The 14,764-nt window shown below is 43.4% G+C and overlaps 1 protein-coding gene and 1 pseudogene across 7 annotated transcripts in view; one reads left to right on the plus strand and one right to left on the minus strand.

The window, feature by feature from the left end:
* Positions 1–525: 525 nt before the first annotated feature.
* On the minus strand, positions 526–4,940 carry LOC102127351 (large ribosomal subunit protein uL29 pseudogene; annotated as a pseudogene).
* GRM7 (glutamate metabotropic receptor 7) overlaps positions 3,376–14,764 on the plus strand; it is a 902,635-nt gene continuing 891,246 nt past the window's right edge. For 6 of the 7 annotated variants that reach the window (XR_012431374.1, XM_045384769.3, XM_045384772.3 and 3 more), the window contains exon 1: positions 3,376–4,168. Coding sequence is in view for 6 of the 7 variants with exons in the window: in XM_045384769.3 (XP_045240704.1) it covers positions 3,650–4,168 (519 nt within the window). In the remaining variant the exon portion in view is untranslated. Of the gene's footprint in view, positions 4,169–5,019; positions 5,266–14,764 lie in introns of those variants that run through there. The other variant, XM_065538904.2, reaches the window with a different exon arrangement.

A 14,764-nucleotide genomic window follows, 5' to 3' on the forward strand; every position in this document is an offset into this window, starting at 1 on the left:
TGACATGCACACAGATGACGGCAATAAAGGAAAGATAATGATTACTGCCAGATGTTTGGGGAGAAGGAGCAGAGCAAAGAGAAAATGCAGAATAAGGCAGCATTCAACAGTCAGCCAAGAAATATTTATTGAGCAATCATTGGATGGGAAATGAAAATGGAAGCACAGGGCATGAACCGAGACATGTGCAGGTGAAAAATCAAGTGACATTACTTGTTACTCCAACTCTCCAAATATTTTTGTCAACAAGTTTGTAATAAATAGCCTGAACTTAAAAATGAAATAAGGATATAGTAGTCTCTGTCAAAGACAACCTGAGGTGCTAATGCTTAAACACTAGGATCGTAGTATGTGTGTTCCTAAGTATGCCTCTCTATTACTTTATTTATATCTTGTTCCAAATGAGTTGATGCTGCTCTAACGGAGTATCTGTTCAGCTATTTCACCTTTTCGGTCTTGTGTACTAGAACAGGTGAATTAGAAGAGGATTCTTTTGTCTTCAAACAGAAAGAAAGTGCTATATAATTTATTTTTTATTTATTTTTTTTTTTCTCAGCCAGCTGTGCTTTATTGACAACGCGCCACTCAGGCCTTGACCGCGTACTTCCGCAGCGGGTACAGCCGCTCCTTCCGCTGCTGCTTCTTGGTCTTCAAGTTCTCCTCGTGCTTGTTGAGCCGGCGGCGCATGGCGCGTGTCTTCTTAGGCCGCAGGTCCAGGGGCTTGTACTTCTTGCCCTTGTAGAATTTCCTGAGGTTTTCTTTCTGAGTCTGGTTAATGACTGTGAGAACACGGGCGATGGATTTGCGGACGACTCGTATCTTAGAGAGCTTGGAGGTCGCACCGCCTGTCACTTTGGCGACGCGCAGCTGGGACAGTTCCACCTTCAGGTCGTCCAGCTGTTTCAGCAGCTCCTCCTTCTTCTTCCCGCGAAGATCTCGAGCCTTGATCTTGGCCATTGCTGCACAGGCCGCCGATGCCGATGCCGCCGCCGCCGCCCGCTCCGAGGGAAAGAGAGCAAGTGCTATATAATTTAAAAAGTCCAGAGGCAATTCTTCAAGCATGCTTGGATCCAGGAATGCAAATGTTTTAATTAAGCCTCAATCTCTCTCTCTCGTTCTTTATTTATCTATATCTCTATCTCTATGTATTTGTCTCTCTTACTTTGGGGTTCAAATATCTCCCTGTTCTTGTGGAAGTCCCTGGCACAGCTTTAGGCTTATATTCTCATAGCTCCACAACTTGCAGGAAGGAACAGGGGCCATCATGGCATTCGGTAATTCAACTTGTGCATTTGTGTAGCAAGGCATTGAGTCTGAAGGTGATTCACAGGCACATTGTGCACAGAGTAGATTTGTATATTAATTACAGCACTGTTTTCTGGAAGGTGACAGAAAATATCTTCTTTTGACAAACTCAGAATAGCACGACAATTTTCCAAAAGAGAAACAAAGTATTTTGTGGAAGGGGCCCCTTTTTATCTGACTTATACAGAGATTGCCTGTGTGATAGTGATAACCCTATGTCTCCATCCTGGCTGCCCCAGCAAAAGTCCAGGGATTATCCCTGAATGGCTCTGGTTGGACTTTCTGCCCATCCTGGAACAGCACTACAGCCAGAAGGATCTGATGTTCTGATTAGCCAAGACTTGATCACAGGCAGTGGGATCAGTTCTCCTGAAACCATAAACACTGAAACAAGCAAGAGGGGCATATCCAAAAAAAAAAAAAAAAAAAAAAAAATTGATGGGATGTCCCTGACAGGAAATAACAACAACAACAAAAACCCTCTATATCAGGAAACCTTCGTAGTGTTCTTTGGATATACAAAAACTGGTGTGCACATAATACAATAGAAAATATTGGCCTAAAAAGAGCACCATGGCCAAAGGGACATGACCTATTTTAACAGATGATTTGAGAGTTAAAAGATAACTTGGAGGGCATCCAATTCAATCTCATCATTTTCCAGATGGGGAAACTAAAACCCAGACAGAGGAACAGAAGTGCTGAGAGCACACAAGTATTTGGTGGCAGAGACAACCAACTAGGTGCCTTTTGACTTTTTTTTTCCCCCTACAATGATAAGTTTCTTCATTACATCATCAACAAAAACAATAAGTATAGTCTTGTTTCTGGTTTTCTCTCCACCCTCAAATCTGTATAATATGATTTTGCTGCACTCCAACAGAAAGCCTCAGGAAGAGTTGGTTTAACCTCCTTAAGTTCACTCCCATCCCCAAGGACAGACATTCGCTTTCCTTGAATTGGAAGTAGAGCCACTTGTTGCTTTAATGGGCCAAACGTGGTCTGGACCTGCAGGAGGAGACACCGTTCATAAAGAGGTTCTCAATTGCACTGCAACCTGTTCTGGCATCCTGACTTTGCCCCCTAACCCCAGCCAGAGAAAGAGAAAGGCATTCCCAATCAATGGGGACACTTCTGCCTGCCCCCTCTTTTTTCTTCCTGCCATCACCTCTTTCCTGCTGTTTCTTACTGGCAAAAACTATCACCAGGTGCACCAGATGCATCTCTGGAAATAGGTAGGAGGGAGACTTACACCTGTCAGTGCTAGAGAAGAAAGTGCTGTCTGCGGAGTTCTCAGTTGTTACATCTCCGCAGCGAAGTAAAGAGAAGGGATGCGTCCGAGGTTTTTGACACAGACGTGCTGGGGAAACGCGTCAGTTCACGGAGCTCTGACTCTAGTGACTACTGAAGACCAAGGATGCACTCCTATGCCTAGCGTCTCCTCTTGACTTCTGTTTCCCTTCAGCCAAGCTCAGCGCCTGGCCCTGGAGACCCCTTTGGGTAAAGCGTCTTTAAGTCATGAATCAGGCTCCTGTGTGCATGTGTGGCTTTCTTAGCAAGAACTAGCACAGGCGGCTCAGGAGTAGAGTCTAGCTAGGGTCTTCCCGCGCCCCTCCCTCACTGGTTTCTCTGCCTCTCCCTCGTGTTCTCCCAGGTCTAAGAGCCTAGGCTCCGGACCTAGGGTTTGGGAGCAGTCAGCACGACGTCCTCGCCCCATCCCGCGGCTGATGACTCCCGTGCCCAGAACGTGGGTGTGGGTAGGGAGGCTTCCACAGTGAGTTGGGGGCGAGGGCTAGGCTCTTGCTTGCTCCGCGCAATCCCTAGATTCCCTGGGGACCACGAAACTCCCATTCTGAGGAAACCTCCCCCGATTCCCCAGCCGCCCACCCATTTCCCCCCCTTACCTCAGCACGCAGCCCCTCCCTGCGTGATGATGCAAACCAGTGGGGAGGGCTGGCGCTGGGAAGGGTAGGGAGAGAAGGAGAGCCAGCGAGGGAGGGAGGGAGTGGGAGGAGGAGGAGAGGGAGCCGAACGACCATTTAAAGCGATAGCAATCCCTGCCCTCTCCCCAGTGCTGGGCTGTTGGAGAGAGCGAGCGGCAAGCCGGTGAGCGCGAGCGCGGCGCGCCGGCCGGCTAACCCGAGAGCGCGAGGCGCCCCAGGCTGGCAGGCAGCGCGGGACCCCTCACCCACTCTGGTCGCCCCTCCCCGGACTCCCCCACCCTCCGTGCCTGCAGGAGCCCCTGGGCTTTCCCGGAGGAGCTCGCCCTGAGGGGCCCGGACCTCGGCGAGCCCACCACCGTCCCTTCCAGCGCTGCCGCCGCCACCGCAGCAGCCGGAGCAGCATGGTCCAGCTGAGGAAGCTGCTCCGCGTCCTGACTTTGATGAAGTTCCCCTGCTGCGTGCTGGAGGTGCTCCTGTGCGCGCTGGCGGCGGCGGCGCGCGGCCAGGAGATGTACGCCCCGCACTCAATCCGGATCGAGGGGGACGTCACCCTCGGGGGGCTGTTCCCAGTGCACGCCAAGGGTCCCAGCGGAATGCCCTGCGGTGACATCAAGAGGGAGAACGGGATCCACAGGCTGGAAGCGATGCTTTACGCCCTGGACCAGATCAACAGTGATCCCAACCTACTGCCCAACGTGACGCTGGGCGCGCGGATCCTGGACACTTGTTCCAGGGACACTTACGCGCTCGAACAGTCGCTCACTTTCGTCCAGGCGCTCATCCAGAAGGACACCTCCGACGTGCGCTGCACCAACGGCGAACCCCCGGTTTTCGTCAAGCCGGAGAAAGTAGTTGGAGTGATTGGGGCTTCGGGGAGTTCGGTCTCCATCATGGTAGCCAACATCCTGAGGCTCTTCCAGGTAGGGGGGCGCTCCCTCCGGGGCGGAGCACACCGTGGCTACCTGAGCCCTTAACCCTAAAAGCTGGCTTGGACTCCGGTGGTTCGGGTCAGGTCAGCCTTCTCTCATTTCCACCCTGGAGATCCTGCCGAATCCCTCCCACCCCGCCCGAGGAGATACCTTCCCTGCTTGATTTATTTCCCTTCCATCTCCCCCCTGTCCACGCTCCACTCCATGCGGCTTGACATCCTGGATTTATGGCCCCATTTACAAGAAGCAATCTGCGAAAAACAAGGCGATGATTTAAATGGGTTTGCATTAGGGTGAAATATGGTCCGAAAACAGGCTCGTAAAAGTGCCGGGCTCCTAGGAGAGCTGGTTAGGCGAATGGAATAGGAAAGATGAGACGATGCCTCGAAACCGGGCATTTCCCAACTCCCCAGCTTCCCACCCCCAAGCCAGCCTGCCAACCTGCACTCCCTTGGAAAATTTGGAGACAACCTTAAGGAGGCACTTCTTAAATCGAGGGCTCGGTCTTAACCTAGATATGGATGTTAAGTCCCCATCTCCCTCGGGTCGATTTCCCGACCTGTAGCCAGCCTCCGCAAGAGCCCAGGGCGCGAGGTACTGGGACCTTCCTCAGGTGGAGAGATGCTGCCTGCAGACGTGACCCCCAGTTGGTTTGCTCCAGGCAATATTTTGCACCGTCTAAATTACATTTGCGATCCTGCCACTGGCCGGAGCTGGGCGATCAGCTTTCCACTCCTGCCACTTCAGACCTCAGCCCAGGGATGAGCTCATGCTAACTGCGAAACAAAATCGCTCTCCCTGCCTCCTCCCTCCTCCCCCCCATCACCCACTATCTCCCTGACGCAGACCCCAAGCCAAATCCTCGGCTTGGAGGACGATTCCCGGAGCGAGGCATGAAGGCGCCCGTTGGGAGGCAGAGGGGTGCGTGGAGCAGGGCTCCGTGGTCCTCCTGCTCCGGTGCCCGGAGGGAGACAGAGAAAAAATGGGAGGAAGGCGGATCCGGGGCCGCTGAGCGGTGGGTTCTACCGCAGTGTTCTCTCGCCTCCTGCTCCAGCAGTCTCTGCCCCATGGCTCCTGAGCTGCATTGGGTAGGAATTAGTGGCTTTGGGGTTTGGAAATTGAGTTTCAGGGTCTCTGTGATTGTAGGTTCCCTCCTGTCTGTCTTTCCCTATATGTGCATCACTCTCTCTTTCTGTCTCTGTCTCCTTGCTGGTTTTTTTGTTTTTTTTTTTTCTCTCTCTCTCTCTCTATTTTTTCTCTCCCTTTCAACCTCTGTCTCCTTTCCTCCTCTGTCTTCACTCCCAAGTTCTTGGTTCATCTCAGTATTAAAATGACCCTTTCCCAATGCATAGCGGCTCTCTACCTGGCTAGTGGTACCCAAACCCAGCTAATCTCTTCCGCAGATGTACATGCCGATCCTGGCACCTTTATGCTCCTCATATCTAGAGAACTGGCCCCTCTCAAGTGCTTACCCTAAAGGTGTTGGGCTTCAGAAGGGGACTCTGTGAGACCCAGGCTGTCACCACATCACCTCCAGGAGTGTGAAGTTTGCATTCAGGAAAGAGGAGTGCCCATCCAAGGCTGCAGCTTGCATAGCCCCTCTGACACTTCCTGAGTGCCATCATGGAAATCCTTGGAGGCTTGCAAACCCAAAAGTGTTCTGGGGCTAGCCATCACTCTGAGTTCCTTGCTTTTGGGAAGAACCTGGCTTGTAGCTGAAACCCAGAGTGCTTCCTTCATCATTGAGCTTAAAGCTAGACAAGTTGCAGTAGCAGTGCAGGTGGGAAAGGATGTCAGAGACATTACCTGAGAACCACTGGGAGCTGGGGGAGGTGACAGTGTTTTCCCTGTTAGCCCCTGGGATTAAAGGCACAAAATATTTTGTGTTTAGCATTGTAAAATTATTTTGCCTGTTTGTTCACTCACCTGGGCAGTACTGCAGATGAGCCTGTCTCTGTCTGAAAAAAGAGTGAAATGTTAAAGTCAAGAAAGGGATTACAGACTAGGCTAAGGGACTGTGTTTCCTGAAAAAGATTCCAGGGGGAGCTGATTCCTCCTCTGGTGTGTGAACCTGAGGCAACTTGCTAGGGGTTAAAAAGTTGGCGGGGGAGGCGGAGGGCTGGTCTTACATTATTTTTCTCCATTCCCTGAGCTGAGGAGGAAGGAACCCAATGTTAGCGTTAGCATTATGGCTTGGGAGTAAAACCATTCGGAGAAAATACTGTCATTTGCCTCTAATTTGTAAATTGCAGCTATTCATGTTGGATTGAATAGCTGAGGGAGAAAGAGCCCCTGGTTTTCACCTGCACTTATTGAGAAGAGGCTGGTAGTCTGAGGAATGCACCAACTTGTAGCTTGGGATGCGTGCAAGCTAGATAAAACAGTTGATTTGTATGTGTCCTGGTTAATCACTGCCCATGTTGGAATATGTATTTCATATACCAACAATCTCTTCCAGTAACCCTTTTTGCGTGTGATCTTAGAAGCTCCTGTCGTGTAATTCCAGTCCCCAGTTTTCTAGTTTCTATAAGCCTGCAAAATGAGTAAGAGAGAATAATGATACACATACCCATTGTTCAAAGCACACTTAGAGGGAGAGAAAAAGGACATAGTGAATCTCCTGTGAGATCGCAAGGTTCAGTTCAATTAAGATTGTCCTATTTAAAAGAAACTCCTCCAAATGATTGAATTCCTAGCTTTCCGGTGGTTTGAGTTTTCTTTTTTCCTCTGGTCCCTGCAGGTTGCTGTAGGGACCATGCCAAACTGATCACTTGAGATATACATTTATAGTGAGATAAGCCTGTAGGCTAGGAGAGGGAATACTTAGGGACTTAAATGGGAGGTGCTGAGCACTGCAGAGAAGGAGCGAGAAATGAAATGGTCATAGATGTAACAAATGCTGCTGCCCCCAGCAAAGTCAGGAATAAAGTTCCTTCCTGAAAATTTGGACCTGGGCAAGAATGGACTACTCAAATGTAAATGGTGTCTCTGACTTCGAATTTTCATTTGACTGCTGGGGTACCAGATTGAAGATATGAGCTTAGCAAGTCCTCTTTCTCTCCTCTCTTTACACACTGAGTGGGTTAGTAAATGACATGTCTGAGGACGGGAATCACATCCAGTGGGTCTTCAAATCAATCCAGGAATTCGAGGCTAATGAAATTAGTGTGTGGCCAGGGCTCTGCCAACTAGAATTAAATCACTGCAACTGCCCTGCAATGCATTTTCAGCCTCAAAGAAACATCAGGGAGGAATTTCTGGAGATTTGTTCCTAAGCTTGTGCAAAATAATACTTTTCTAAAGCTAAGAAAGATTAAAGATAAATTAATATTGACTATAAGTAACATATTTTTAAAAAATCATCACAGAGTTGGGATGGCTTAAAGTGGAGAGGTTATATAATATGGTGACCAATAGATAAATCTCCTCTGACCACTGTTTTATGGGCAATAAGTAAGATATATTATAGCAGAAAGTAATGGGAACACTTTTATTCAAGGCTTCTCTGTTATTGACTTGAGAGCAAACACTCCCAGAGTATAAATTACTCTTGCTACATCCTAACTCTGAATGAATAATATTTCATGTGTAGTGACATGGCCTATGCTGTAGACTTGGAATTGAATGGCATCTGATTCAGGCAGGTGGATTTTTTTTTCTCCCAAAGCAAGTAGCTGGAAAAAGTGGTCAACTCTACCCTTGTTGGAGCATAACGCAAATCTAAGTCTGTGGACCTTATACCATAAATGAAATGCTTTAGTAAATGTGTCAATGTTTTCCTTCTGTTAATTGAAATTTGAATGTAATATCAAACTTTTGGGATAATATTTTATACATAAATACCTAGATTTTTTTTTTCATTTTCTCTCTCTCCATCTTATGTAATCCCATCGCGCTGAGCACATAGGGTGGTGTGGTATTACTACAGTGGTGAAATTTATTAAAAAAACAACTTTAACCTACGCTTTTTTATAATTTCCTAAGTATAGGTGTCACTGCCGTTTGAAATAGTCTCTATAACAATCTCTGCCTCCACATTTACTGTGTTTTAGGAAATTTACCTAACAGATGGTGAGTGGGAAACTTTTAAAGGGGCATTTTTTAAAAGAGCAGAGGGAAGGAATGAAGACATGCACATATTATATTTGAAGACATCTCCACGTGTATTTCGTGTATACACACCCATGCAATTAAGATGTCTTCGGGCATTCTTCTCTTTAAGAATACTTGAAACAGTAAATACATTTGCTTCAACTTCATGAACATTTGGAGATTAACAAATGACAAGTGCTGTATTTCTTACATATATACAGGTTATATCATAGGTTTAAAAGACCATACTTGGATTATACGGTGTGTTTTAGTCTCAATCCTGCCGTTAACTGGCTAAGTTACCCTAAATAAATCTCTTACTTTTTCTAGGCCTCATTTTCCTTATCTGATTTTTTTTTTTCTTTAAAAATGTGGTTTCTAAAAGTCTGTAATCTTTTTTGTTTAGCTTGGAAAAAAACTTTCTCTTGTCAAAACTGTCTTTGCATTTCCAGCTCCCACTTTTGGTGAGTTTGTAGGAACTTTTAAAATATATTTTCATACAGCTGTCTTGGTCATTACTAGTCAAGTTAATTTCTATATTCAGACTGCTTCTATATTATTTTACAATTAACTTCTCAATAATATATATCAAGGCTGCTGGTAGGGAAAATGATCTCTCAGGTCAGCTTACTGCATGTTCATAAGACACAAGGCAGGGAGTGAGAACTGTGGAATTTACAGTAGCAGCAAGCTACAGCTTTTGTATCTCCATGTAGTATTCTCATTCATCTTGGAAAAATATCAGACCTTTCTCTCCCCAAACTGAGAAATGATGACATCCCGCCTATCTTCCTGGTCCCAGGGATGAAGTATGTGGCCCAGGTCAAGCAAAGCAGGTGATTGGTTCCTTTGTCATCATTTGACCTCATCCAGGCCAATTAGAATCTTCCCCAAGATGTTTCTCTCAGAGATGAACGAGAACATTATCTCCTCTCTCTGGAATTTTTAAGCTGGGGAGATGTGATTCTGGGGCTCCCAGTGGCCATCCAACACAAGGAGCAACTTTCTGTAGCGTATAGTCAAGGAGACGTGAGTAGGGCTGAGTGGTGGGAGAGAGGGGGAGCCCTGATGATATTCTGGAACTCCTACATTCAACTATATCCAAATCTAGATGTGTCTGTGAGTTTCTAGGACGTGTTATTCTTTGAAATACATTTCTTTTTACTATTTTGAGTTTGATTTTAGCCATGTGCAGTTGAAAGCATTATAGCAAAAACAGCTGATTTTCTACATTAATGTAAGGTTCACTGACTGGCATTCATTGAGTGAAAAACCTTGCTGTAGATAACACTTTCTTTACTTTAAACATAATTCTTTTAGCTCAGCTTTGGGACATTCAAAACTCGATGTCCTTCTCTTCCCAACATTTACTGTAATTGCTTTCAGCCTTTGTGATCACATCTTCCCTGTCTTGATGCAGTTGAGAGAGAAGGCGGACACTTCTTATGTAAACTGCAGGATATATAGGCCTCCTATTTGAAAGCTTTGGACCCATACTTGGTTCCTTTCATTAAAGCAAATCTTTTGTTGATATCCCTAGGGCACAGAAACATTTTCATAGTATAATGGAATACAAAGTACATTAAACTCCTGGGTCACTCTACAGTAAGCAACAAGCCTAACTCTGCTTCTTGTTCCTTTTTACATTAAGTAGACAATTAAAAACAGCTGCAAACATTTCCCAACCACTAAAATGCATATATGATCTCTATGTAAAATGATATTTATGCAACATATAGTCAGTCTGGTTAATTAATGGACCTTTTGTGAATTGACATAGTCAATATATATGTTTTCTGCAATTAAAAAATCAAAACAATAAAATCTATGTACAGGTAAATATCTGTCTGAAAGAGTGTTGAGTCAACCTTCTTCATATTATATTTCCATGTTTGACAAGTAACCTGCTTTCAACTATATTTACGACTAAATGTTTTCTGAATCACATTATTAGATTATAAAGTCAAAAATCAAATATATGAAATTTCAATGATATAGGATATATATCACATTTTATGCAAACAGACTTTCTAATCTTTTTTCAATAAAAGTAGTAGTAACCATAATAATAATTTGAGTCCTTACTATGAGCCACTGTGCCATGTGCTAAAAGTACTTCATTTCATTTAGTTCTCACAGTAGTCCTGCAATGTACATATTCTTATCCCTGTTGTTCAGCTAAGAAAAGTTATTTTCGTAGCCTGAAGTCACATAGCTGGTAAGTGGCAAAGTCTGGATTCAAACTTAATTTTGTCTGACAACAAACCACTATGTATACTGCTCAATTGTTGCACAAATGCATAAATGCTTAAAGTAATTGCAGATATTCCTATCCTGAATTTATAGTGGTTTAAAGACATTACAGTTGCTGATTGCTTAACCGTATCTATTTACAGAAATGTATGTTTTATTTTAATCCTAAAACAAGATTAACTTTGTAGGCCCATAGAAACTTGAGCACACAAACCCTTACCTCCAAATAAAAAAATGCTTGTTCTCCATTATGCAACAAGTAGCCCCGTAGGCAGGAAATAAATATACAGTAGACTTTTCATTCAAATAAATGAGAAAAGATGTTTCATTTTGTCTTGATTCAGTACCCACCATTACAGATCATGATGGCTCTTTCTAAACTTTATTTCATTCACTCCACTCTTTCTACAAACCTCAAGTGAGGAAATCCATCATTCAGATATATGTGCAGAGTGAGAGGACTGTATTAATACAATTGCTAAAAGTCAGCTTGATAGAGCACAGGAAATACATCCTAATAAATGCAACGTTAATGTTTGTGTGGCCCGTGGAGGGAAGGGTAGGAGAGTTTTCAGTTTAATGGGTTATTTTGCCTCTTGCTGTAAAAGAGCTGAAGCTTAATAGTTTTATAATTGGTCATTTGCAGAATTCTCCATCTTTGGGTGTTGTGCTTTTGTCATTCCATGGCTGCTGACTCTTTCTTTTATTCTTGATGGAAAGTAGCAAGAAAGTCACTTAAAGGGCTCAGTGTAGTCTTCTGCATTATTGTGTAAATAAAAATATTTCCATTTTTAAAGTGCTCTTTAGTTCATGGTTTAAACTTGACTATGTTCTGAAGGTGCTAGCTCATGCAGACATCGGGGGAAGGTTTCCCAGGAGAAAACACACACTCTATCAAAGGAATTATCAGAGTTTCCATGTAGGGGTTAAGAATCAAATTCTGAAGTAAGACAGGCCCGGATTGAAATCCATAGCCTCCACTTACTGCCTGTCTGACGTTGATCAAAAAGGTACCACATCTTTCACCAATTTTCTTACCTTTGGAATGGGTATAAGAAAAATGTACCTGTCTGATAGAGTAATTGCAAGGATTGCATGAAATATGCATGGAAATATTTTAGCACTGAGATTAGCATGTTTAATAAATTTACAAGCTATGTTAAAGTTACTAGATGGACATCAAGTGTCAATATTGCTTAAATAATCATTATTGCTAATTTTGAATTTTGCTGTTAAATTACCAAAATAGTTATGCTGTATTACACTCTTCTCTGTTTCTTCTGCTAAATTGAAAATTTACATATATATATAATTTACATCTATATATATAGAGAGAGAGAGAAAGAGCAAAAAAGAACAGTGACAGAGATAGAGAGTGAGAGATACACACACACACACACACAGAACATTTTAGTGACATTGCTCAGTGGAGTTAAAATTTTTATAGAACTAATTAAAGGAAATAACGAATTCCATGGACTTCACAGAAAGGCTAAGAGCAGTGGAAGTCTGGCAGCCTCAAGCCTGAATTCCATTGCGGACCCTTTCTATCTGCAGAGCTTTGGGAAAGTTACTTACACTTACAAGCTTTCCTCCTTCTTTCCTTATCTTTATTTTTCTTAGAAATATTTATTAAGCACCTTCCATGTGCACTTTTCTAAGTGCTTGGACACCTCAGTAAAAAAGTGAAAGCTTTCTCTGTCTCTCCTTTCCTCTTTTTTTTTTCCTTCTCCCTCTCTTCTCTCCCTTTTCCCCCCCTTCCTCCCTCCTCTCTGTCTCAGCTTACACTGTCATGTGTGAAAACAGATGGATGTTATAAATACATCCTATAGATGTTACAAGTTGGTGAACATTATGGGATAAGGAAAAGAGTGTGGAACTTGCTGAAGATTGTTGGGTTGGTAGTGCTAGGGGCTGTAAATGTGACCTCTACTTTTAAGTACGGTAATAGGGTAGATTTGATGAGGTGACAATTGAGCAAAGACCTGAAGTGAGGGAGTTGGCACAGTGTATTTAGGGGAAGACCACTCCCTGGGAGTAGGAATGACCAGTGCCAAAACTCCAAGGCAAAAAATGGGCCTGGCATGTTTGAGGAATATTGTGGAAGCCATTGTGGCTGAGTAGAGTCAAGGAGGAAGAAGGGACAGCAGGAGGTCTTGAGGTCACAGATGTGATGGGGCTAGTTCACGCAGGGCTGTCGCAGGCATTTTGTCATTTACTCTGTAGGCAGCTAGTGGTAGGATTTTAGCAGAGGTATGAGATGAACTATCTCTTGTTTGAAAAGGATAACCCTCTGTGGTATTGACGGTAAGGGCAAAGAGTAGAATCACAGAGAACAGAGAGGAGGCATTTCCAGGTAGGATCGATGGTTTGGTGGCTTGAGCTTCTAAGAAGGAGTACATTTTGAAGGTTGAAACAGGATTTCCAGGCAGACAGAATGTGGGCTGTGAAAGAAAGAATGAGATCGCGACCCCTTAACCCAAGATTTTGGGCCTGGGCAACTGGAAAGGTGAGATTATTATCATCTGAAATTGAAAAGATTGAGGTGGAACAGGGTTAGGGGTTAAGGATGAGTTTTGGAGACAGAAGTTTCCAGAAGTCTGCAGGTCTGAAGAAAGATCTGAACTAGAGCTACATTGTGTAAAATGGAGATATTAAGAATAATGATCAGAAAGGGTTATTTTAAAGATTAAATGAGGAAATGGAATTAGCACTGTAGGTTCTAAAAACACTGAGCAATTAGTGAAAAATAATTATCTGAAATGAAAAGAAATTCCTGTCGTTTGTTTCTGCAGTAAAGCTGAACAAAACGATATCTTATTATTTTAATAATATTTGTGACACAATTATTCTGGTCACACACCATAACTATAAACATTTAGAAGAAACATTTCAGTTTCCTATGTTTCTCCCTCATGTTGTAATTGCAACCATATTTTGTAAGGTTTAAGTTAGTTGTGATAGGGTGGCTCTTTAATGAGAATCAATTCTGAACTACTTAGTTAATGCAATAATACACTATTATTATTATTTTATGCTCTTCATTAAACTTAGTTGAAAATTTGTCATCACTGATACACATGATGAAATTTAGGTAGTTACACAGGTATTTAAGAAAAAAATAAGGGGCTTATCTTAAAATGTGCATATGCATACTTACTTTCAACAATTTCTCCAGGTATTTCATGTATTTCCTTGAATTTTTTTTTTTTTTTTTGTTCTCACTGCAAGCTCCGCCTCTCGGGTTTACGCCATTCTCCTGCCTCAGCCTCCCAAGTAGCTGGGACTACAGGCGCCCGCCACCTCGCCCGGCTAGTTTTTTGTATTTTTTAGTAGAGACGGGGTTTCACCATGTTAGCCAGGATGGTCTCGATCTCCTGACCTCGTGATCCGCCCGTCTCGGCCTCCCAAAGTGCTGGGATTACAGGCTTGAGCCACCGCGCCCGGCCTCCTTGAATTTTTAAATTAAAAATATGATGGGGAAATTTTATCTCATAGATTGTAAGCTCCCTTTAGTTATTTGAAAACCATTAAACAGCTTTTGTGGCTTAACCAAAATTCTGTTCCCTTTTCCTTTGGTTACCAGATATTGGTCTAAGCATGTACTTACAATAAAAATGCATGACCATGTTGTCTCGACACATCTATAATTTTATTTTAACACTATCATTATGTAAGCTATATTTTAATTGTAATTATAACACATTTTATATCAACACACATCCATTTCTAGTGTTCAGGGGGAAAGCAGCGTGTAGTAAATTTTATCAAAATATAGCTTCTGAAGAACGGAACAGAGGGTAATTGTGTAATTCTGTATTTACCATAATTAAGTTCAGTAGAGTTGGCATAATAAAATTAAGACTAAAAAAACAAATCCCCAAACCATTGAGGCACCATAGCTCCCACTCCTCCACCCCTTTCCATATCAGAGAACCCAGACTTAGCATCTTTCTGTATAGAAATCAAGAAAAAACAGGCAGGTAAATGAATGATAGGCATGAGAAGAGTGGAACTATAGAAAGAGACATGGAAATGAAATGTTACTTTTGGATTTGGGAGGCGTGAAAGACCCACTAGTTTGTATGTCTACTGGGACCACACTTTCTGAAACAGTTGAGCTAAAGGTAAAAAATGCTGTCCTGCCATCCTTATGAGGAGGGACATACTTAGATGCTAATCATTGCAACCTGTTTCATTGAGAAGATTATCACAAAAACTCTATTATATGAGGCAAAGTAC

This window comes from Macaca fascicularis, chromosome 2 (genome assembly GCF_037993035.2).
Source record: "Macaca fascicularis isolate 582-1 chromosome 2, T2T-MFA8v1.1".
In the NCBI taxonomy this organism is placed as follows: domain Eukaryota; kingdom Metazoa; phylum Chordata; class Mammalia; order Primates; family Cercopithecidae; genus Macaca; species Macaca fascicularis.